The sequence below is a fragment of the Medicago sativa genome, chromosome 5, assembly GCF_051527215.1.
Source record: "Medicago sativa cultivar Bolivia chromosome 5, Bolivia_mono, whole genome shotgun sequence".
Taxonomy (NCBI): domain Eukaryota; kingdom Viridiplantae; phylum Streptophyta; class Magnoliopsida; order Fabales; family Fabaceae; genus Medicago; species Medicago sativa.
The window spans coordinates 76,641,188-76,658,530 of record NC_140753.1 but is presented as its reverse complement, the minus strand read 5'-3'; the positions used below and the strand labels follow the sequence as shown (position 1 = coordinate 76,658,530).

Below are 17,343 nucleotides of genomic sequence, written 5' to 3'. Positions count from 1 at the left end.
TTTTCTCCAAATCCCTTATATTAAAAAATTCAGACAATTGATCTCCTATTGTTTTGACCTTCAATTTAGATGACATGGAGGGCCGGTCTAAGGGGGCTGCCACTAAAACAAGGGCTTTAGACCCCCAAATTTTTAAGCCGAATATTAGACTTCCGAATCTTTTTTCGCTTTAAATATATTTTCCTAACTTAAATCTTTAAATATTATTTTTAACATATGTTAGTAATTAAACTAAACTTTTGTTTTTAAAAAGCTCTTGCCCTAATAGGGAGGAGTCTAAGACCATCCACAATGCAACACTCCATTTGGGGTGCTTAAACGGGTCCCTTCTGTACACGTCATTCGTTTTATAATTAATACTTAACAAGCATCCCGTCTCTCCAACTCAGCACCTCAAAATAATTATTAATTGGGTCCCTGCAATAACTCTATATCATTAAATTTTAACAATAATTTATATTCATTCATAATTATTTAATTTTAAAATATTGAAGTAATTTAATTATAAATTATAAAAAAAGTAAAAACTTGAAAAAACAACATAAAATAAATGATGGTAAATTATTTGTTGTTTTGTTTAAATCCAATCACTGTATGTTTGTTTTGTTTTTTTTTTCCATTCAGATAGGCAAATTATTTGTTGTTTAAAAAAACTTTTTGTTGAAAATTTAATATTGATCGATTAAATATTACTCTTGCAAATAATATATAATTTACCTTTTAATATTAAAATAATACAACAATTGAATAGATAAAAATAGAATTAATTGTACATGTGAGACTCATAAGTAATAGGAGAGTCCTTCAAAAAAAAAAAAAGTAATAGGAGAGAGAGGGTGTCTATAAAAACACTCATCTTTATAAGCATCGTATTAATTTGTGTCATAGTGGGAGTGCCTAATGGAAGAAGTTAGACTCTCACAACTTAATGAATCAATATTCAAATACTTATCGAATATGATACTCATATTTAATGATTGACATGCCTCAAATAAAATTACAAATTTATTGTTCTTAATTGTTATGTTTCTTCGCATTAGATAATCTAGATCCATCTATCGCAACAATATAGCAGTCACAACCCACGCCATATTCCATTCTGTATTTCAACTTCTTAAATCAAAAATTTTATTTTAATACGTAGAAAGCAAACACAAATGTTTATTTTTTTTGCTTTCGCACAGGTTTTTGATCCGCCAAAGGTGGACGACTAATCTGACTCATGCGTAGAGGCATGCACACTGGCCAAGTGTTGTTCCCCTGGGAATCGAACCCGGTAGTATTCCCCGGATACGTCCTTGGAAGGAGCTCCTTGCCACCGGAGCCAAACAACTTGGTTAAACACAAATGTTTAAGTACTATTTCAACAATTATTGTAACAAATCATTAGTTAATAAATGAAAACAAACCGAACCATATCTTAATAAAATAGTAACAGAATATCTAGATTGAAGCAAGTATCTTCTCATAGTTCGTGTACTGCTCCCTGTTTCTTTGTTCAATTCAAAACCAAATCATTATTTTATTCAATTCAGATCATCGTAGTATCAATTCTTTTCACTCTTCATAGTAGTGAAAAAACACCAACCTTGTTCTCTGTCTCTTTCAATCGTTTTTGTCACATTTCCTAGTTTTTTCCTTCAACCACTATCACTCAAATCTTGGCCACCACGTTAACCTTAATCCCAAGTAATCACATTTTTTCCTTGACTTTATTTCTCTCTCTAAACTTTTGACTTTCTCTCACTATTTTTCCGAGCTTTATAACCTCAAAAAATTTCATCTTGCTTACTATCCCACTATACCCTTTTCTTCAAACATCCTCAATAACAAACATCCTTCAAAAAAATCCAATTTTTATAACTATATGATGTTTGTTTTGTCTTCTGTTTCATTCATGAACCTTGGAACTGATTTTGTTCTTAAACCCATTTTCCTTCATGGGTTATCTAGCTTAATTCATATACTATTGATTCTTGCAGTTTTAGTTTCATGGGTTTGGAGAAAATTTACAACTTGTGTTGTGAATGAGTCTAAGGAGAAACCTAATAACACTTTGTTTAAAGTGACAAAGTTTTGTTCTTTTGGTTTTTCTTCTTTCAATTTGGTTCTGTTTCTGTTTAACTACTTTTACTGGTATGCAAGTGGTTGGTCAGAAGAAAAGGTTGTTACGCTTTTTGATTTAGCTTTAAAAACAGTTGCTTGGTGTGTTGTTTGTGTTTGTTTCCACAAAGGGTTCTTGTTTTTCTCCAGTTCAGGTCAAAGAAAAAGAAGGTTTCCATTCTTTTTTAGAGCTTGGTGTGTTTTCTTTTTATTTGTTTCATGTTATTGTTTTGTGGTTGATATTGTTGTTCTTTATGAAAATCACATTGAGTTAACAGTTCAATGCTTGGTTTCTGATGTGGTGTCATTTTGTGTTGGTTTGTTTTTCTGTTATGTGGGGTATTGTGTGAAAAATGAGAGTGAAGAAAGTGATAGCACTCTTCAAGAGTCTCTTTTGAATGGTGATACACATGTTAGTAATGGTAATGGTAATGTTAATCCCTTGGAGTTAAAAGAGACCAAAGGCAGTGACACTGTTACCCCTTTTTCTACTGCTGGAATTTTGAGCCTTCTCACTTTCACTTGGGTGGGACCACTTGTAGCATTTGGTTATAAGAAAACCTTAGACCTTGAGGATGTTCCTCAGCTAGATATTGGAGATAGTGTGGTTGGAGCTTTTCCAATTTTTAGAGAAAAACTTGAAGCTGATTGTGGTGCAGTCAATAGAGTAACCACACTTAAGTTAGTTAAGTCATTGATAATCTCAGGGTGGAAAGAGATTCTTTTCACTGCTTTTCTTGCATTGTTAAACACTTTTGCTTCTTATGTTGGTCCTTATCTTATTGACTCTTTTGTTCAATACCTTGATGGAAAAAGGTTATATGAGAATCAAGGCTATGTGTTGGTTTCTGCATTTTTCTTTGCAAAGCTTGTAGAGTGCTTAACACAGAGGCATTGGTTCTTTAGGTTGCAGCAACTCGGACTTCGAACCCGAGCACTGCTTGTGACTATGATATATAGTAAAGCCTTAACACTTTCAGGTCAATCAAGACAGTGCCATACTTCTGGAGAAATAATCAATTTCATGACTGTTGATGCCGAAAGAGTTGGTATTTTCAGTTGGTACATGCATGATTTGTGGTTAGTAACTTTGCAAGTTACACTGGCATTGTTGATTTTGTATAAAAATCTAGGACTTGCTTCAATCGCTGCTTTTGTTGCAACCATCATTGTTATGTTAGCAAATGTTCCATTGGGATCATTACAAGAGAAGTTTCAAAATAAGTTGATGGAGTCAAAGGATACAAGAATGAAGACCACATCTGAAATTTTAAGGAACATGAGGATCCTTAAACTGCAAGGATGGGAAATGAAGTTTCTATCTAAAATAACTGCGCTCAGGGATGCTGAACAAGGCTGGTTGAAAAAATTTCTTTATACTAACGCCGTGACTACATTTGTCTTTTGGGGTGCACCTACATTTGTATCTGTGGTTACTTTTGGTACTTGTATGCTCATAGGGATCCCACTTGAATCAGGGAAGATTCTGTCAGCACTTGCAACATTCAGGATTCTTCAAGAGCCTATTTATAATCTTCCAGATGTAATTTCCATGATAGCACAAACTAAAGTTTCTCTTGATAGGATTGCGTCGTTCCTTCGTCTTGATGACTTGCAATCTGATGTTGTCGAAAAGCTTCCACCTGGTAGTTCTGAGACAGCAATTGAAGTGGTTGATGGGAATTTTTCTTGGGATTTATCTTTGCCTAGTCCAACTTTGCAGAACATAAATCTCAAAGTTTCTCATGGCATGAAGGTTGCTGTCTGTGGTACTGTTGGATCAGGAAAGTCTACTTTACTTTCTTGTGTATTGGGAGAAGTACCGAAGATGTCAGGTGTCCTTAAGGTTTGTGGAACAAAGGCCTATGTTGCTCAATCACCATGGATTCAAAGCGGCAAGATAGAGGATAATATATTGTTTGGTGAAAACATGGTTAGGGAAAGGTATGAGAAGGTACTTGAAGCATGTTCCTTGAAGAAGGATTTGGAAATCTTGTCATTTGGTGATCAGACAGTTATAGGCGAGCGTGGAATAAATTTGAGTGGTGGACAGAAACAAAGAATACAAATAGCTCGTGCTCTTTACCAGGACGCGGATATCTATCTATTTGATGATCCTTTTAGTGCTGTGGATGCTCATACAGGATCTCACCTTTTTAAGGTAATTCATTTTCTGTGTTTTGTTTATTATGTGCAATATGATCTGGCTATTCTATTTTCCGTGCATACTACAAAATAGTTATCAGGATCTTACATGCACAAGAGTTACATCTCGAATCTCATCTATTTTATGTGCTCTTTACACGAATCTCATCTTGAATCCCAATTCACTATGATGAATCTTCGTTCATTTGATGAACCACTACCTAAACTTAGCGTAGCTTAACACAATTTTTTTGTCAATTTTGTATTACCAAACTTTTTTTTTCTTTTGTCATTTGATATATGACTTGAATTATTGAGGTTCATATATGATGATATACCAGCTTATATAATGACATAATTTTATTGGCAACGTATCTTACAGTTCATAATATTTAACTCATGGTTTGGAAAAAATGTCTTCCGATTCATGATTCAAATCTTCATTTGATAACTTAAAATGGTTCCTGGTTTAACTCTTTTGAAATGCAGTTATTTCCAATAGCATGACACTTGTATAATTATTTTAGTAAGTGAAATTGTTTGTTTAATTGTGTGGCAGGAATGCTTGCTGGGTGTTTTAAGCTCAAAAACAGTTGTTTATGTTACTCATCAAGTGGAGTTCTTACCTACTGCTGACCTTATATTGGTGAGTATTTATCATAATTATATTGTCATTAATTTATAATGATGGATTTTCTCTTAACCTCTTTTTTGGCCCTTGTTATAGGTCATGAAAGATGGGAAAATTACTCAAAGTGGAAAGTATGGCGATCTGCTTAACATTGGGACTGACTTTATGGAACTTGTTGGCGCACACAGAGAAGCTTTGTCCACACTTGAATCATTGGATGGAGGAAAAGCATGTAATGAAATAAGTACATCAGAACAAGAAGTAAAACAGGCAAACAAAGATGAGCAAAATGGTAAAGCAGATGATAAAGGTGAACCGCAAGGCCAACTCGTTCAAGAAGAAGAAAGGGAGAAAGGTAAAGTTGGATTTTCAGTCTATTGGAAGTATATCACAACTGCATATGGAGGATCTCTTGTACCGTTCATATTATTCGCTCAGATTCTTTTTCAAGCTCTTCAAATTGGAAGCAACTATTGGATGGCTTGGGCAACTCCCATCTCAGCCGAAGTCGAGCCACCTGTTGAAGGAACAACTCTTATTGAAGTCTATGTTGGTTTTGCCATTGGAAGTTCTTTATGCATTCTTGTTAGAGCATTGTTACTTTGTACAGTTGGTTATAAGACAGCTACTATACTCTTCAATAAAATGCACTTGTGCATTTTCCGTGCCCCGATGTCGTTTTTTGATTCTACTCCAAGTGGTCGAATCCTTAATAGAGTATGTCATACCTACATTTTTTCCATTTCTTGCCCATTTTCTTTTCAGATATATGATTTTTGCATCTTCAGCTGGTTTATCCTTTAGAATAATTTGTCGGTTGTTTTTTCATCTCTTTATTCATCTATGCTGTCTTCCAGGCTTCTACTGACCAAAGTGCAGTGGATACTGACATTCCTTATCAAATTGGCTCATTTGCCTTCTCCATGATCCAGCTTCTCGGAATTATAGCAGTGATGTCTCAGGTTGCATGGCAAGTTTTCATTGTCTTTATACCCGTGATAGCAGTTAGCATTTGGTATCAGGTAATGTTTGGACCACCAAGGCTTTACCATCACAGATTATATACCAAATTTATTTATTTATTTTTTGCAAATTTGACTCCATTCTATACTTGTAATCTGCAGCGATATTATTTACCATCAGCCCGTGAACTATCACGTTTAGGTGGAGTATGCAAAGCCCCAATCATTCAACACTTTGCAGAAACAATTTCCGGTACTTCAACCATTAGAAGCTTTGATCAACAGTCTAGATTTCATCAAACAAACATGAAACTGACTGATGGGTATTCTCGGCCAAAGTTCAATATTGCTGCTGCGATGGAATGGTTATGCTTCCGCTTAGATATGTTGTCTTCCATCACATTTGCCTTTTCCTTGATATTCTTGATATCAATTCCACCTGGAATCATAAATCCAGGTGCGTAATTCAAATCTGATATTGTGTATAAATCAAAATTTAATCTGCTTGTGTAATGAGGAGTTGAGCATGACCATGTTATTTTTTCTTCCTCATTTTTTAAGGCATTGCTGGTCTAGCTGTTACCTATGGTCTGAATCTAAACATGATACAAGCTTGGGTGATATGGAATCTTTGCAACTTGGAGAACAAAATTATATCGGTCGAAAGGATACTTCAGTATACAACCATTCCTAGTGAGCCTCCCCTTGTTTTAGAAGAAGAAAATAGGCCAGATCCTTCTTGGCCCGCATATGGCGAGGTTGATATACGGAACTTGCAGGTAGCTGGAATTTTTTCTCCCTGTTGCTTCCTTTTAAATATTTTTTTGGTTCTGTTATCCTTCATTTTTAGGCCAATTGATTTTTGAAATTCATGCTAAGGTTTTGTTTTCCTAAATGGTTAGAAATTGGCTTTTGAATTGTGCTTTGGTTACAAATAATTTGTAGCATTTTCTTTGATGAGATGTCTGTGCTCTATTTCACAAATTGTAATGATTTGCTGTCCATGGTGAAGGTTCGATATGCTCCACATCTTCCGCTTGTGTTGCGTGGCCTGACTTGCACATTTCATGGTGGATTGAAAACTGGCATTGTTGGTAGAACAGGTAGTGGAAAATCAACTCTTATACAAACACTTTTCCGACTCGTTGAACCTACTGCCGGGGAAGTTATCATCGACAGAATCAACATATCTACAATTGGACTGCACGATTTGAGGTCTAGACTAAGCATTATTCCGCAGGATCCAACCATGTTTGAGGGGACTGTGAGAAGTAATCTGGACCCACTGGAAGAGTACACTGATGAACAAATATGGGAGGTCAGCTGTTTATTTTTTTTTTTGAAAAATAATGCAATGACAGTGACACTTGGGTTCTGTGAAAAATATTAGACTTGTAATTGTTCTTCAAATACTGATTTACATTCTTTAAAATAGGCTTTGGATAAGTGTCAACTGGGAGATGAAGTTCGAAAGAAAGAAGGAAAGCTTGACTCTTCAGGTTTGTATTCTAATTTTGTTGAACACAAACACTCCCTTCACCCTTTTTTTTTTGTAAACAAAATAGTACATGCATTTGGTCGAAATTTAGACCAAATACAGCATATAATATTTATGTCCAGAGAGAATATATAGTAAATTTAGACCAAATGATGTACCTTTTTGCTCATACTTAAGTGCATAAGGAGTATATAGTATTTCTACTCTTCAACCTATTGCTAAAGTGGAAGTTGATTCTTTTATAGTTAGTGAGAATGGTGAGAATTGGAGCATGGGTCAAAGGCAGTTGGTTTGCTTAGGTAGGGTTCTTCTTAAGAAGAGCAAGATTTTGGTGCTTGATGAAGCCACTGCATCAGTTGATACAGCTACAGATAATTTGATTCAGCAAACCCTTAGGCAGCATTTCACGGATTCTACTGTCATTACCATTGCACATCGAATAACTTCTGTTCTTGACAGTGATATGGTTCTACTTCTTAATCAAGGTTAGGAATAAAAACTGTTATTCTTCGTTGAACTTCATTATCTTTTGTTCCTTGGGTTTTGTTTTCTGATGTTGTTCCTTATTGGTGTAGGACTTATTGAGGAGTACGACTCCCCAACGACATTGTTAGAGGATAAGTCATCATCTTTTGCTAAGCTTGTTGCAGAGTATACCATGAGGTCCAACTCAAATTTTTGAGAAATCTGTTGATCCCTGATAGAAGTCCACCGTCCGAAATAAAAACTTGATGAAGACGAAAATTTTGGGGGAGGGGGGAAGTATCTTATTAATAGGCTTTGTAATTCTTCTTCCATTAAGCATGTTTAATAGAAATGTAATATATAAGAATAAGGCTTTAGAAGTCCAACTTCAGCTTTTTTTCCAAGGCTGAAGAATTTTGTTAGAGGGAAGAATTACAAAATGAAAAAAAAATAAAATCTAATTACTTCAAATACTTTGATTTTATCATGGTATAGATACTCAAATAATATGAATAGTTGCATTAATATTGCTCAAGGGAAATATAATCGGAATCCCTTCAAATCTATATAACATAGGTAGGTTATATAAATGGTGTGTTTGTTTCAAGTCTTTTAAATTTATTTTTAAGAATAATTTTCCATGGAGAACCTGCGTGTAAGAGTGATTACTAGAGTCAAGAAATCTGAATCCCATTGACTATTCTCTGATGAGAAAATTGATACAAAACAAAAATCACACAGGCGGGTCCGATGGGATCGGTTTTAAAAACAAACAGGCGGGTCTGGTGAGACCTGATCAAGATGACAGACAAGTCTAAAGAGGCAGTGCAAGAATACCTCGCATCTCTCTCTCTCTCGAGAGAGATGAATACGTAAATGCCTGAATATCTCGTCTCCATGTGATCTTGTCACATTTATATCTATCAACTAATAAAATTGTCAATCAGTCATCATATAAATTTATATACACCTTGTACTTTCCTCCTTATTTGCAAGGAAGACTTTGACAGAGAAGGAGTCAGGAGAAGTAGCCTAGATAATTTTATGTACAACATTAGTTAAGTTAAAATCAATTAGAAGTGTCGTAGGGGTTAGAAATTTTTGGCATCAGAATTGACTTGTATACAAAACAAAGGGAAAACTTTCTAACTTTCCATTAATTGGTGGCAGCTTGTGATTTTCCATCTATAGTTTGCAATTAATGATATAATTATATTGATCAATCGCACAGAAGGAAATAGAAATAAGGGTTAATTATGTTTCTAGTCCCTATAAAATAGCGACCTTGTAAGTTTAATCCCTACTTAATTTTAATAGCATTTTTAGTCCCTATAAAAAAAAATTTACTTATAATTTTAGTCCCTGCTAAAACAAAGTTTGATTAATTATCCTTAAACTCTTAAATTTTTAAACGATTTTTTTGAGACAAGATTAGAACACTATGAAAGGTTCGTTTACTAAAATTTAGAATTTTCTGACATGAAATGAATTAAATATGAATTTTTTAAAACGACAAAAGTTAAAGATAAAAAGTAATAAAATCTGGATGTAAAAATCAAATTTTGCAATAATTTTTTGCGGACGAACTTTTAGTAATGTTCTAAACATGTCTGCAAAAAATTGTTCAAAAATTTAAGAGTTTAAGCATAAATTAAACAAATTTGAATTGAGTAGGGACTAATACTCAGTGCAGAAAAACAAAATTAGGGACTAAAAATGCTATTAAAATTAAGTAGGGACTAAACTTACAAGGTCGCTATTTTATAGGGACTAAAAACATAATTAACCCTATAAATAATTCACCAGCTTGCCAGCTAACTCAGTTCCATATTAGTGCAAAAAACTAAGAAAAAACAAATTGCTTTTATAAGGTGGACACCCCTATAGTCCTATTTTTGATACTAGGTGGAAACCCGTGTACGTGTTTGATTATAATGCGTTAAGACCTTCAAAAAAAGTGTTAAGAACGTTTTAGTTAATAAAATAATACTATATTTAATTTATATAAGTATGTGATATATTGATCGATGGATTTAAATGGTAAAATTACAAACAAATTTAAACATAAATTGACAACATATAACATTGATAATGCACTATGTGGTTCGTGCAGTTCACTTGAAGGTTAATAAATTTAAAAATGTATTGCAACTCATTATATGCATATTTAAACACTCCCATACTTAGAAATTGCAAAGATGAATTATTAATTTAATATAATTAGAGAGACTGTAGAAATAACTTTTCACTTTACTCATAGAGACAAATACATATAATTAATAAGTGTATAACATTTGTAATTTAAGGGATTGAAGCTAAATTAGTCCATCCAAATTGAACATGAGACCTCGAGGAGGAGCACACTCCTAGATCCCAAGCGAATACCATCAGACCAACCCAAGTGATTGAAGTTGCCAACCTTTGTAACTAGTGGTATGAAAATGAAATGAAAAAAAAAAAAAATAATGGAGAGAAAGTGTTTTAATTTAACATTTATAAATTAAGAGATAAAAATGAGTAAAAAAAATAAAAAATTAAGTTGTGAAGTTTAAAAATAATTTACACAGATGATAAGGAGGTTATGAAAACACAAGACTTAAACTTTTGTGATAGGCCAAACCTTCTTTTGTCTACAATATTTACTTACAATGATACAAATATGCATATGTGTTGCAGAGCTATCAAGTTCAAAATGTGTCCAGTCATTTCAGTCCATAAGAGAAGAAGAGGTTTCAAAACTAGTTAAATCCATATGTACATGTGAAGGATCAATTGTTAATCTCACTCGGAACATATTCTCAATGACACATGAGATAATATCAAGAACAGTTTTCGGCAAAAGGACCAAACACCAACAAGTGTTTATAACTGCAATGGAGGAAATAGTAAGTTTGTTGGGAGATTTTGTATTGCTGATTTGTATCCTTCTGTTAGAATATTGCTTCAGAGTGTGAGTAACGCAAAGACTAGACGTGAAAAATTAAACTTTGTAGAGAAACTGATACAATATTGCAAGACATCATCAATGATCATTAAAACAGTCACGAAGAAGAAGATCTACTTGACATCCTTCTCAAGTTTCAACATGATAATAATAATCACTTGCAAAATCAGTTGACTGATGACAATATAAAGCAGTCATCCAGGTTAGACTATAACCAAACCAAACATATCTAGAAAAGTCTCTTTTTGTGATCGGTTTCTGTTAGTAACAGATTTAAAACATTTTTTTGCATTAGTTCATTATCTGATTTAAGAAGTTCTTATACTATATATGACATCAATCTATAACGGTTTTATGACCAGTATGAAAAGTCCTTTCTAACCGAATAAAATAGACTCAAAATGTGATTTTGGTATTTGAAATAAAATCTATATTGATCATGACATTTGCATTAACCATGTCAACACTAGATAAACAAATGACGATTAAGACTAAAACAAGTCATTTTAGAAATGTCATGGTTGAATAAGCAAAAATAGAAATATTTAGGCCAAGAATATATATAATCTTGACTCATGTGTATTTTATGGGTTGTACTTGTATGAAATTGTACATAAGAAATTGCCACTGGTTTACATATATGGTAATAGATAGTCATAATTCATATCTAGGACTTGTTTTCTGCTGGTACTGAAACATCGTCAGTGGTTGTCTTATGGGTGATGTCTGAGATGGCAAAGAACCCGAATGTGATGGAAGAAGCACAAGCTGAGGTAAGAAGAGTGTTTGATATGAAAGGGTATGTGGATGAGACAGAGTTGCACTAATTGATATACTTGAAGTCTATCATCAAAGAAACACTGAAAGGTTTGTTAATAGTCCTCATGATTTTAAAGGTACAAACTTTGAATATATTCCATTTGGTGCTGGATGGAGAATTTGTCCAGGCATAGCATTTGCTTTACCCAATGTTGAGTTGCCACTTGCTATGTTACTTTACCACTTTGATTGGAAGCTTCATAATGGAATGAAGAACTTGATATGAGTGAGTCATTTGGCTTTAGTCTAAGAAGAAAAAATGACCTATGTTTGGTTCCTATTATTTGTCGTCCTTAATATGTACTGAATTGGCTATTTTAAGTATACAATCTGTTGAAAAAAAAAGTTTAAGCATTCAAATTCACGAAGTGTTTTAAGTTTCATGCATGTTTGGTTTTACCGTGAATCCAATATGCATTTCGTACTGTGAAATCGAACAATGTGGTTTGCAACTAACTTTCCTGCGGCTGTGTTAACATCTTGTATCTTGGTTGTTATTATATATATAAATAAAAGTATTGATTTTCAACTTTAGCAATGTAAGTTTGTACTGATATATCATTGTTTGTTATAAAGAGCTAAAAGAGTGACATCCTGTAAAGATGGGAGCAATGATGTCAATAGCAGACAATAGTGGTTTTTTCAAATTCTGCCATGCAGCTATAATACTGTTATGGCCAAAATTTAACAACACTTTGTAATAAACAGCGTATCATAGAACAGTAGCGATTTATTTATTATTTTGAATTCTGCCATGCTAATAATGCTTTAGTACTATCTCACAGGTACAACTCTCATTTGACAACATTATATATATCAGCATATCTTAGTATTTGCCGTGGTATATAATATGTAACCGATGGTAACACAAGCTACAACCTTTAAACCATGGAGAACCTGTGTAAGACTGACAAGGTTTCTAGACTAGTACAGACAAATTTATTTATTTTAGGAAAAGTAGAGATAAAATAAAACAAAAATAATAAATTACAATAAAATATGCACTTTAATCACCAATTATATCACATATGCAATAACTGATTCTGATTAATTCTTTCATGAGGCCTCATTCTTCTTGTCCTCCTACTATTAGGCTTTCCTCCAACCATACTCACAAGCCATCGAGGTTTTCCTATTAACAACACAAAGCATCCCAATCCAACACCAAATACCATTCCACATCCATATCCTATAGCCACTGGTTACCAACCAAATCCAAATTTTTGTTCATGCTCATCAGAAGATGTTGAAGGTGGAGAAATTTTGTTGCAAGTTTTTGACAATGGAAGTCCACACAATCCGTAGTTTCCCACATAGGAATCATTGGAAAATGTATCAAACTGTTCTCCTTTAGGTATTTCTCCTTCAAGATGGTTTTGAGAGACATTCAAGACTGCAAGGTAGTTTAGATTGGTTAACTCTATAGGAATCCTACCAGTGAGCATATTTGAGGAGAGATCCATTGATTCGATGTTTATCAAATTTCCAAAGGATTGAGGAATCGGACCAATAAGTCTATTGTGGGAAAGGTTGAGCCCTATGAGTGCATGAAGCTCGCCAATAACATTTGGAATGTCTCCTTCAAATTTGTTTCCTGACAAATCAATACTTACAAAGATTGTAGGAATTTTTGTATACGTGATATCAATTCCTTTTATTGTTACAGTCACAGAGTCATAGAAAAACTCGTAGGTACGGGTATATGTTGCAATGGTTGCCATCTTTTTCATGTATTGAAATTGTACAGGAATAACATTCTTCATGGCTTCAAAATTTTCTGCGTAGAATTTTGGTATTGGACCACTGAAGTCATTGCATGAGATATCAAATATAATTAAATTGGGAAATGGATTTCTGTTGATCTTTAAATTGGTAATGGGACCATGAAACTTATTGGCTCGCAAAACCAGTACTTTCAAATGTGACAAAGTTTGAAGCCAATGGGGAAACGTGTCCTCTATTTTGTTGTTGCCAAGATTTAAAACCTCCAGGTTTGTGCAGTTGGACAAAGATTTTGGCAAAGGACCTTCTAATTGGTTGCCATTAAGATTGAGAGTGCTGAAAGTCATACTTGAAAAGGTATTTGGCACAGAACCATAAAGTTTATTCATCTCTATGTCCAAAACTTGAAGGAATGGTAAGTTTGCAAGGCATTGTGGGATCATACCTGTTAATTTGTTGTGGGACAAGTTAAGAATTTGAAGTACAGTTGCATTGCAAATTGACAAAGATATCTCACCCCCTAGTGAGTTGAAACTAAGATCAAGGGATCTCAGCCAGTAATGCTTTGAGAATTGGTCTATTGATGTGAACATGTTATGAGAGAGGTTCAAAGATTGTAATAAAAACATATCTGGTAACCAATTTGGCACTCTTCCACTCAACTTATTGTTGGATAGATCCACATAGACCAAACTTGGAAATATTTCTCCAAATGATTTGGGAAATTCAGTTAAACTGAGAGAAGATAACTCCAATACTCTTAAGCTAGGGAAACTGTAATTTAACAGCTCAGAATCAGATTCAAAGTTCACTGATAATTGACTATTCTGAGAAAGGGAAAGACTTTCCAGATTTTGGAACTTCAAAAAGAGTTTAAAATCAACAAAACCACTTAAGTTATTTGAAGATAGACACAAGTTAGTAAGGTTTACAAGGTTGAAAAGTGATTCTGGAATATTTCCTTGTAACATGTTGTTGCACAAATACATATACTCTAAGGAATGTGAGGAGATTGCAGTACTTATGTGCCCTGTAAACTGATTATTTGATAGATCTAAATCTACCAAAGATGGCAAAGACACAGACCAAGAAGGAATTGTTCCTTTCAGTGTGTTGTTATTGAGCCATAATGCTGTTAGGTTTGAAAGGCCTGTTATTTTGTTAGGTAGGTAACCCTCTAACTTATTAGACAAACAATCCAAATAAGAAAGTGATGTTAAGTGAAAGAGTGAAGATGGGATTTGTCCTTCTAAATAGTTATTCTTAAGATTGAGAGTTTTCAATTTGGTTAGGCCACCAAACACATCCGGAATTCGGCCGATGAGTGTATTCTCTGAAAAATCCATGAGAGTGAGTTGTTTAAGGCTTGAAAGCCATGATGGTGGTATCTCACCTCCTACACTGTTTCCTGAGAGACTCAAGAAGGAAAGTTGTGTGTGGTTAGAGAAAAACTGTAGAACTGACCCTTGGAATTGACATTGTGAAAGATCCAATACAGTAAGGGAAGTGCTGCAACTCAACTTTGGAAGTTGACCTCGAAGGTCGAAGTTAGCTGACATATATAGCTCTTGAAGTTTTGGCAAACAAAGAGTGTTTTCATTTGACATCATGTTTCCACTTAAACCAATTCCCTTAAGACTAATAGTAACCAAAGAAGATAGATTAAGAAATGAAAAAAATGAGCTTGGCGCGATGAAAGACATGTTTGTATGGTCAAAAACAAGCTCTGTCAAAGATGTTGCATTTTGCAGCAGCCTCTTCAAAGTGACTTCTTGTATCCACTTTAAATCGTCATTCATGGAGAGATCAAGTGACACCAATTTAGAAAGGTGTGAGATATAGGAAGAAACTTCACCTTGAATCTCGGTATCAGACAAGTTGAGGTGTGTAAGATTGACAAAAGCACCAAATTGGGATGAAAGTTGAGTTGGGAATAATCTATTATGAGCAAGGTTGAGTGTTTGGAGATGAGAAAGATGAAAAAGTGTACTGTTGGGATGAATCATACCTTGAAGGCCATTGCAGCTGAGGTCTAAGCCAATTACGTGACTAGAAATTGTGCCACAGGTAACACCAAGCCATGAGCAACAATCTGTACCATTTTGCCATGTTGATACCTCTGCATAAGCTAGTTTACCACAATTAGTATCAGTAGTATCTATGTTGAAAGAGGCTTTGAATTGAATCAAGGAAGAACTGTCATCGAGGAGGCATATAAAATGAAAAGAAGATATAGCATGAGTGAACAACAAGAAAAACTGCAAACACAGAATTAGCAACCAGCCCATGTATGATATATGATCAGACTAGTTGTGGAGGAGCTTAAGGGTTTACTATTTGCTAGAAAGTGCACATGGAATTGCAAATGATGAATATATAATTATATACAGCCAGATTTTATCATTACCAATATGTCAAGGGATTGAGTATTCAATTTCAGGAAAATTAAGGTTTTGGTGTAAATGAAGTATCATCCACGCGCATGCAACTGCGGACAGGGGCGTAGCCCTTCATATGGGAGGGGTAGCCTTGGCTACCCCAAAAAAAATATTATTCTTAAATTAGTCGGTATGTATTTATATCAGGTTACCCCAAATAATAAATATTGAGTTACCCCAAACAAAATTAGTTGCAAAAGTTAGCATCAATAATAAAGTAAAAAAACTAATACAAAATTGATAGATTTATTTGTATTGGTTTGATACTTTCGGTCTCAATAACAACAATAGAGAAACCTTTTTCAACAATAAAAATTATCAAGACAATAGTCATAGACAAATTAAATGGACAATGAGTTTCTTGCAAATAACTTATTTATTTATATTTGAAAATACATTATTAATCTATTATTAAACAGGCTAAGTTCTTCAAATGCATTTTGCCCAACATTTTAAAATAGCGATTTTTATGTTAAGTTTCTAAGATTTGTTAATTTTAGTCCTTAATTTTTTGTTAGAGATTAAATTCAAGACTAAAAACACTTTTTTTGTAAAATTTTAAAAAACTGAGAAAAAATTGAATAATTATTTTAAGGACTAAACCTAAAAAATTATAATTTATGGGACTAAAAATATATTTTATCCTTAAATTTAATACGTCTGTTTTCAAAAAAAATCTTCTTTATAGTTGGCCCCTGCATAAATTTTTCGCGAGCTTCGCCGTTGACTGCGGAGACTAATCTCTCGAGTCTTGTGAGACCCAAATGAGCGGTAAACTCTCTGTAAGAGTTTTAACGTTACTGCATATCCAAACTTGAGTTCGAATCCGGGTTTTTGGTTGAGCTAGAAGAGACTCATGCAATCTCATATAAACGCTCTTTGGTATTGTGCACACAACGTCTTTAAAGTTTAAACTAAATGGACCAAAAATTCTGAAATGGAAAAGTCAAAATCAGGACACCATGTATATTCAATGAATCTATAAACATTACAACTAATATATCATAAGTCTTGATATACACCATATTTACAAGGTAGTGTGCTTCAAACTTCATTACTTGGACTCAAAATCAATTTCTTCTCAACAATGGATTTTCCAGAAGAGCAAATAGAAGTCTTAGAGAGGATGGTGTATATCAACACCATGCTTTCAATGGCAACGGTCTTCCTCAAGCGTACAAGCAATCTTTATCATCTACATCATCATCATCAGATCACTGCACAACGGATGAAAACATTGTGACATTCACAATGTTACCCCTGACTTTTTTCCTTTCCACCACCATCTTCTCCCTCTTCCTCAAATACATGATAAACCAGATCAACCGCCACACCTTACGTCTTGGCATGCTACTTTGTGTTGTTGGATCTGTCTTTGGCTATTTCTTCTTCATGATTGCTTTATACCATCATTGGTTCATCCAAGTTGCTCTCAGCTTGGATGCTACTGCTACAGTTCCTATTTTTCTGCTCTTTACTATCAGCCTTGTCATTCATGTGAGTATTTACTGCTATGTTATTATTATGAGAACCTAGATAGTTTGGCTGGTTTAATATTGGTCAGTTTAGGCCGTTAGAGCACTCGGTGCAATGCTATGTTTTACAAGATTGTGTTT

General features: G+C 34.0%; 2 protein-coding genes and 1 pseudogene across 2 annotated transcripts; 2 read left to right on the top strand and 1 right to left on the bottom strand.

Moving 5' to 3' along the window:
- The first annotated feature begins 1,793 nt into the window (after positions 1-1,793).
- Positions 1,794-8,277, top strand: LOC146925160 (ABC transporter C family member 3-like). The gene is made up of 10 exons (XM_085710108.1): positions 1,794-4,264; positions 4,808-4,894; positions 4,976-5,596; positions 5,737-5,901; positions 6,004-6,298; positions 6,403-6,620; positions 6,854-7,159; positions 7,277-7,340; positions 7,585-7,824; positions 7,915-8,277. The coding sequence occupies exons 1-10, from the start codon at positions 1,868-1,870 to the stop codon at positions 8,019-8,021; spliced, it is 4,500 nt and encodes a 1,499-aa protein (XP_085566234.1). The 5' UTR covers positions 1,794-1,867; the 3' UTR covers positions 8,022-8,277.
- Positions 8,278-9,831: 1,554 nt separating this feature from the next.
- LOC146925159 (cytochrome P450 71D10 pseudogene) lies at positions 9,832-12,135 on the top strand (annotated as a pseudogene).
- Positions 12,136-12,554: 419 nt separating this feature from the next.
- Positions 12,555-15,723, bottom strand: LOC146925158 (receptor-like protein 7). Its single transcript, XM_085710110.1, has one exon. The coding sequence runs from the start codon at positions 15,575-15,577 to the stop codon at positions 12,770-12,772; it is 2,808 nt and encodes a 935-aa protein (XP_085566236.1). The 5' UTR covers positions 15,578-15,723; the 3' UTR covers positions 12,555-12,769.
- Positions 15,724-17,343: the final 1,620 nt, after the last annotated feature.

Coding starts and splice junctions, on each gene's coding strand:
- LOC146925160 (XM_085710108.1), top strand. CDS start 1,868: ATGATGTTTGTTTTGTCTTCTGTTTCATTCATGAACCTTGGAACTGAT. Junction 6,299..6,402: donor ACCTGGAATCATAAATCCAG/GTGCGTAATTCA, acceptor TCATTTTTTAAG/GCATTGCTGGTCTAGCTGTT. Junction 7,160..7,276: donor CTGATGAACAAATATGGGAG/GTCAGCTGTTTA, acceptor TCTTTAAAATAG/GCTTTGGATAAGTGTCAACT.
- LOC146925158 (XM_085710110.1), bottom strand. CDS start 15,577: ATGGGCTGGTTGCTAATTCTGTGTTTGCAGTTTTTCTTGTTGTTCACT.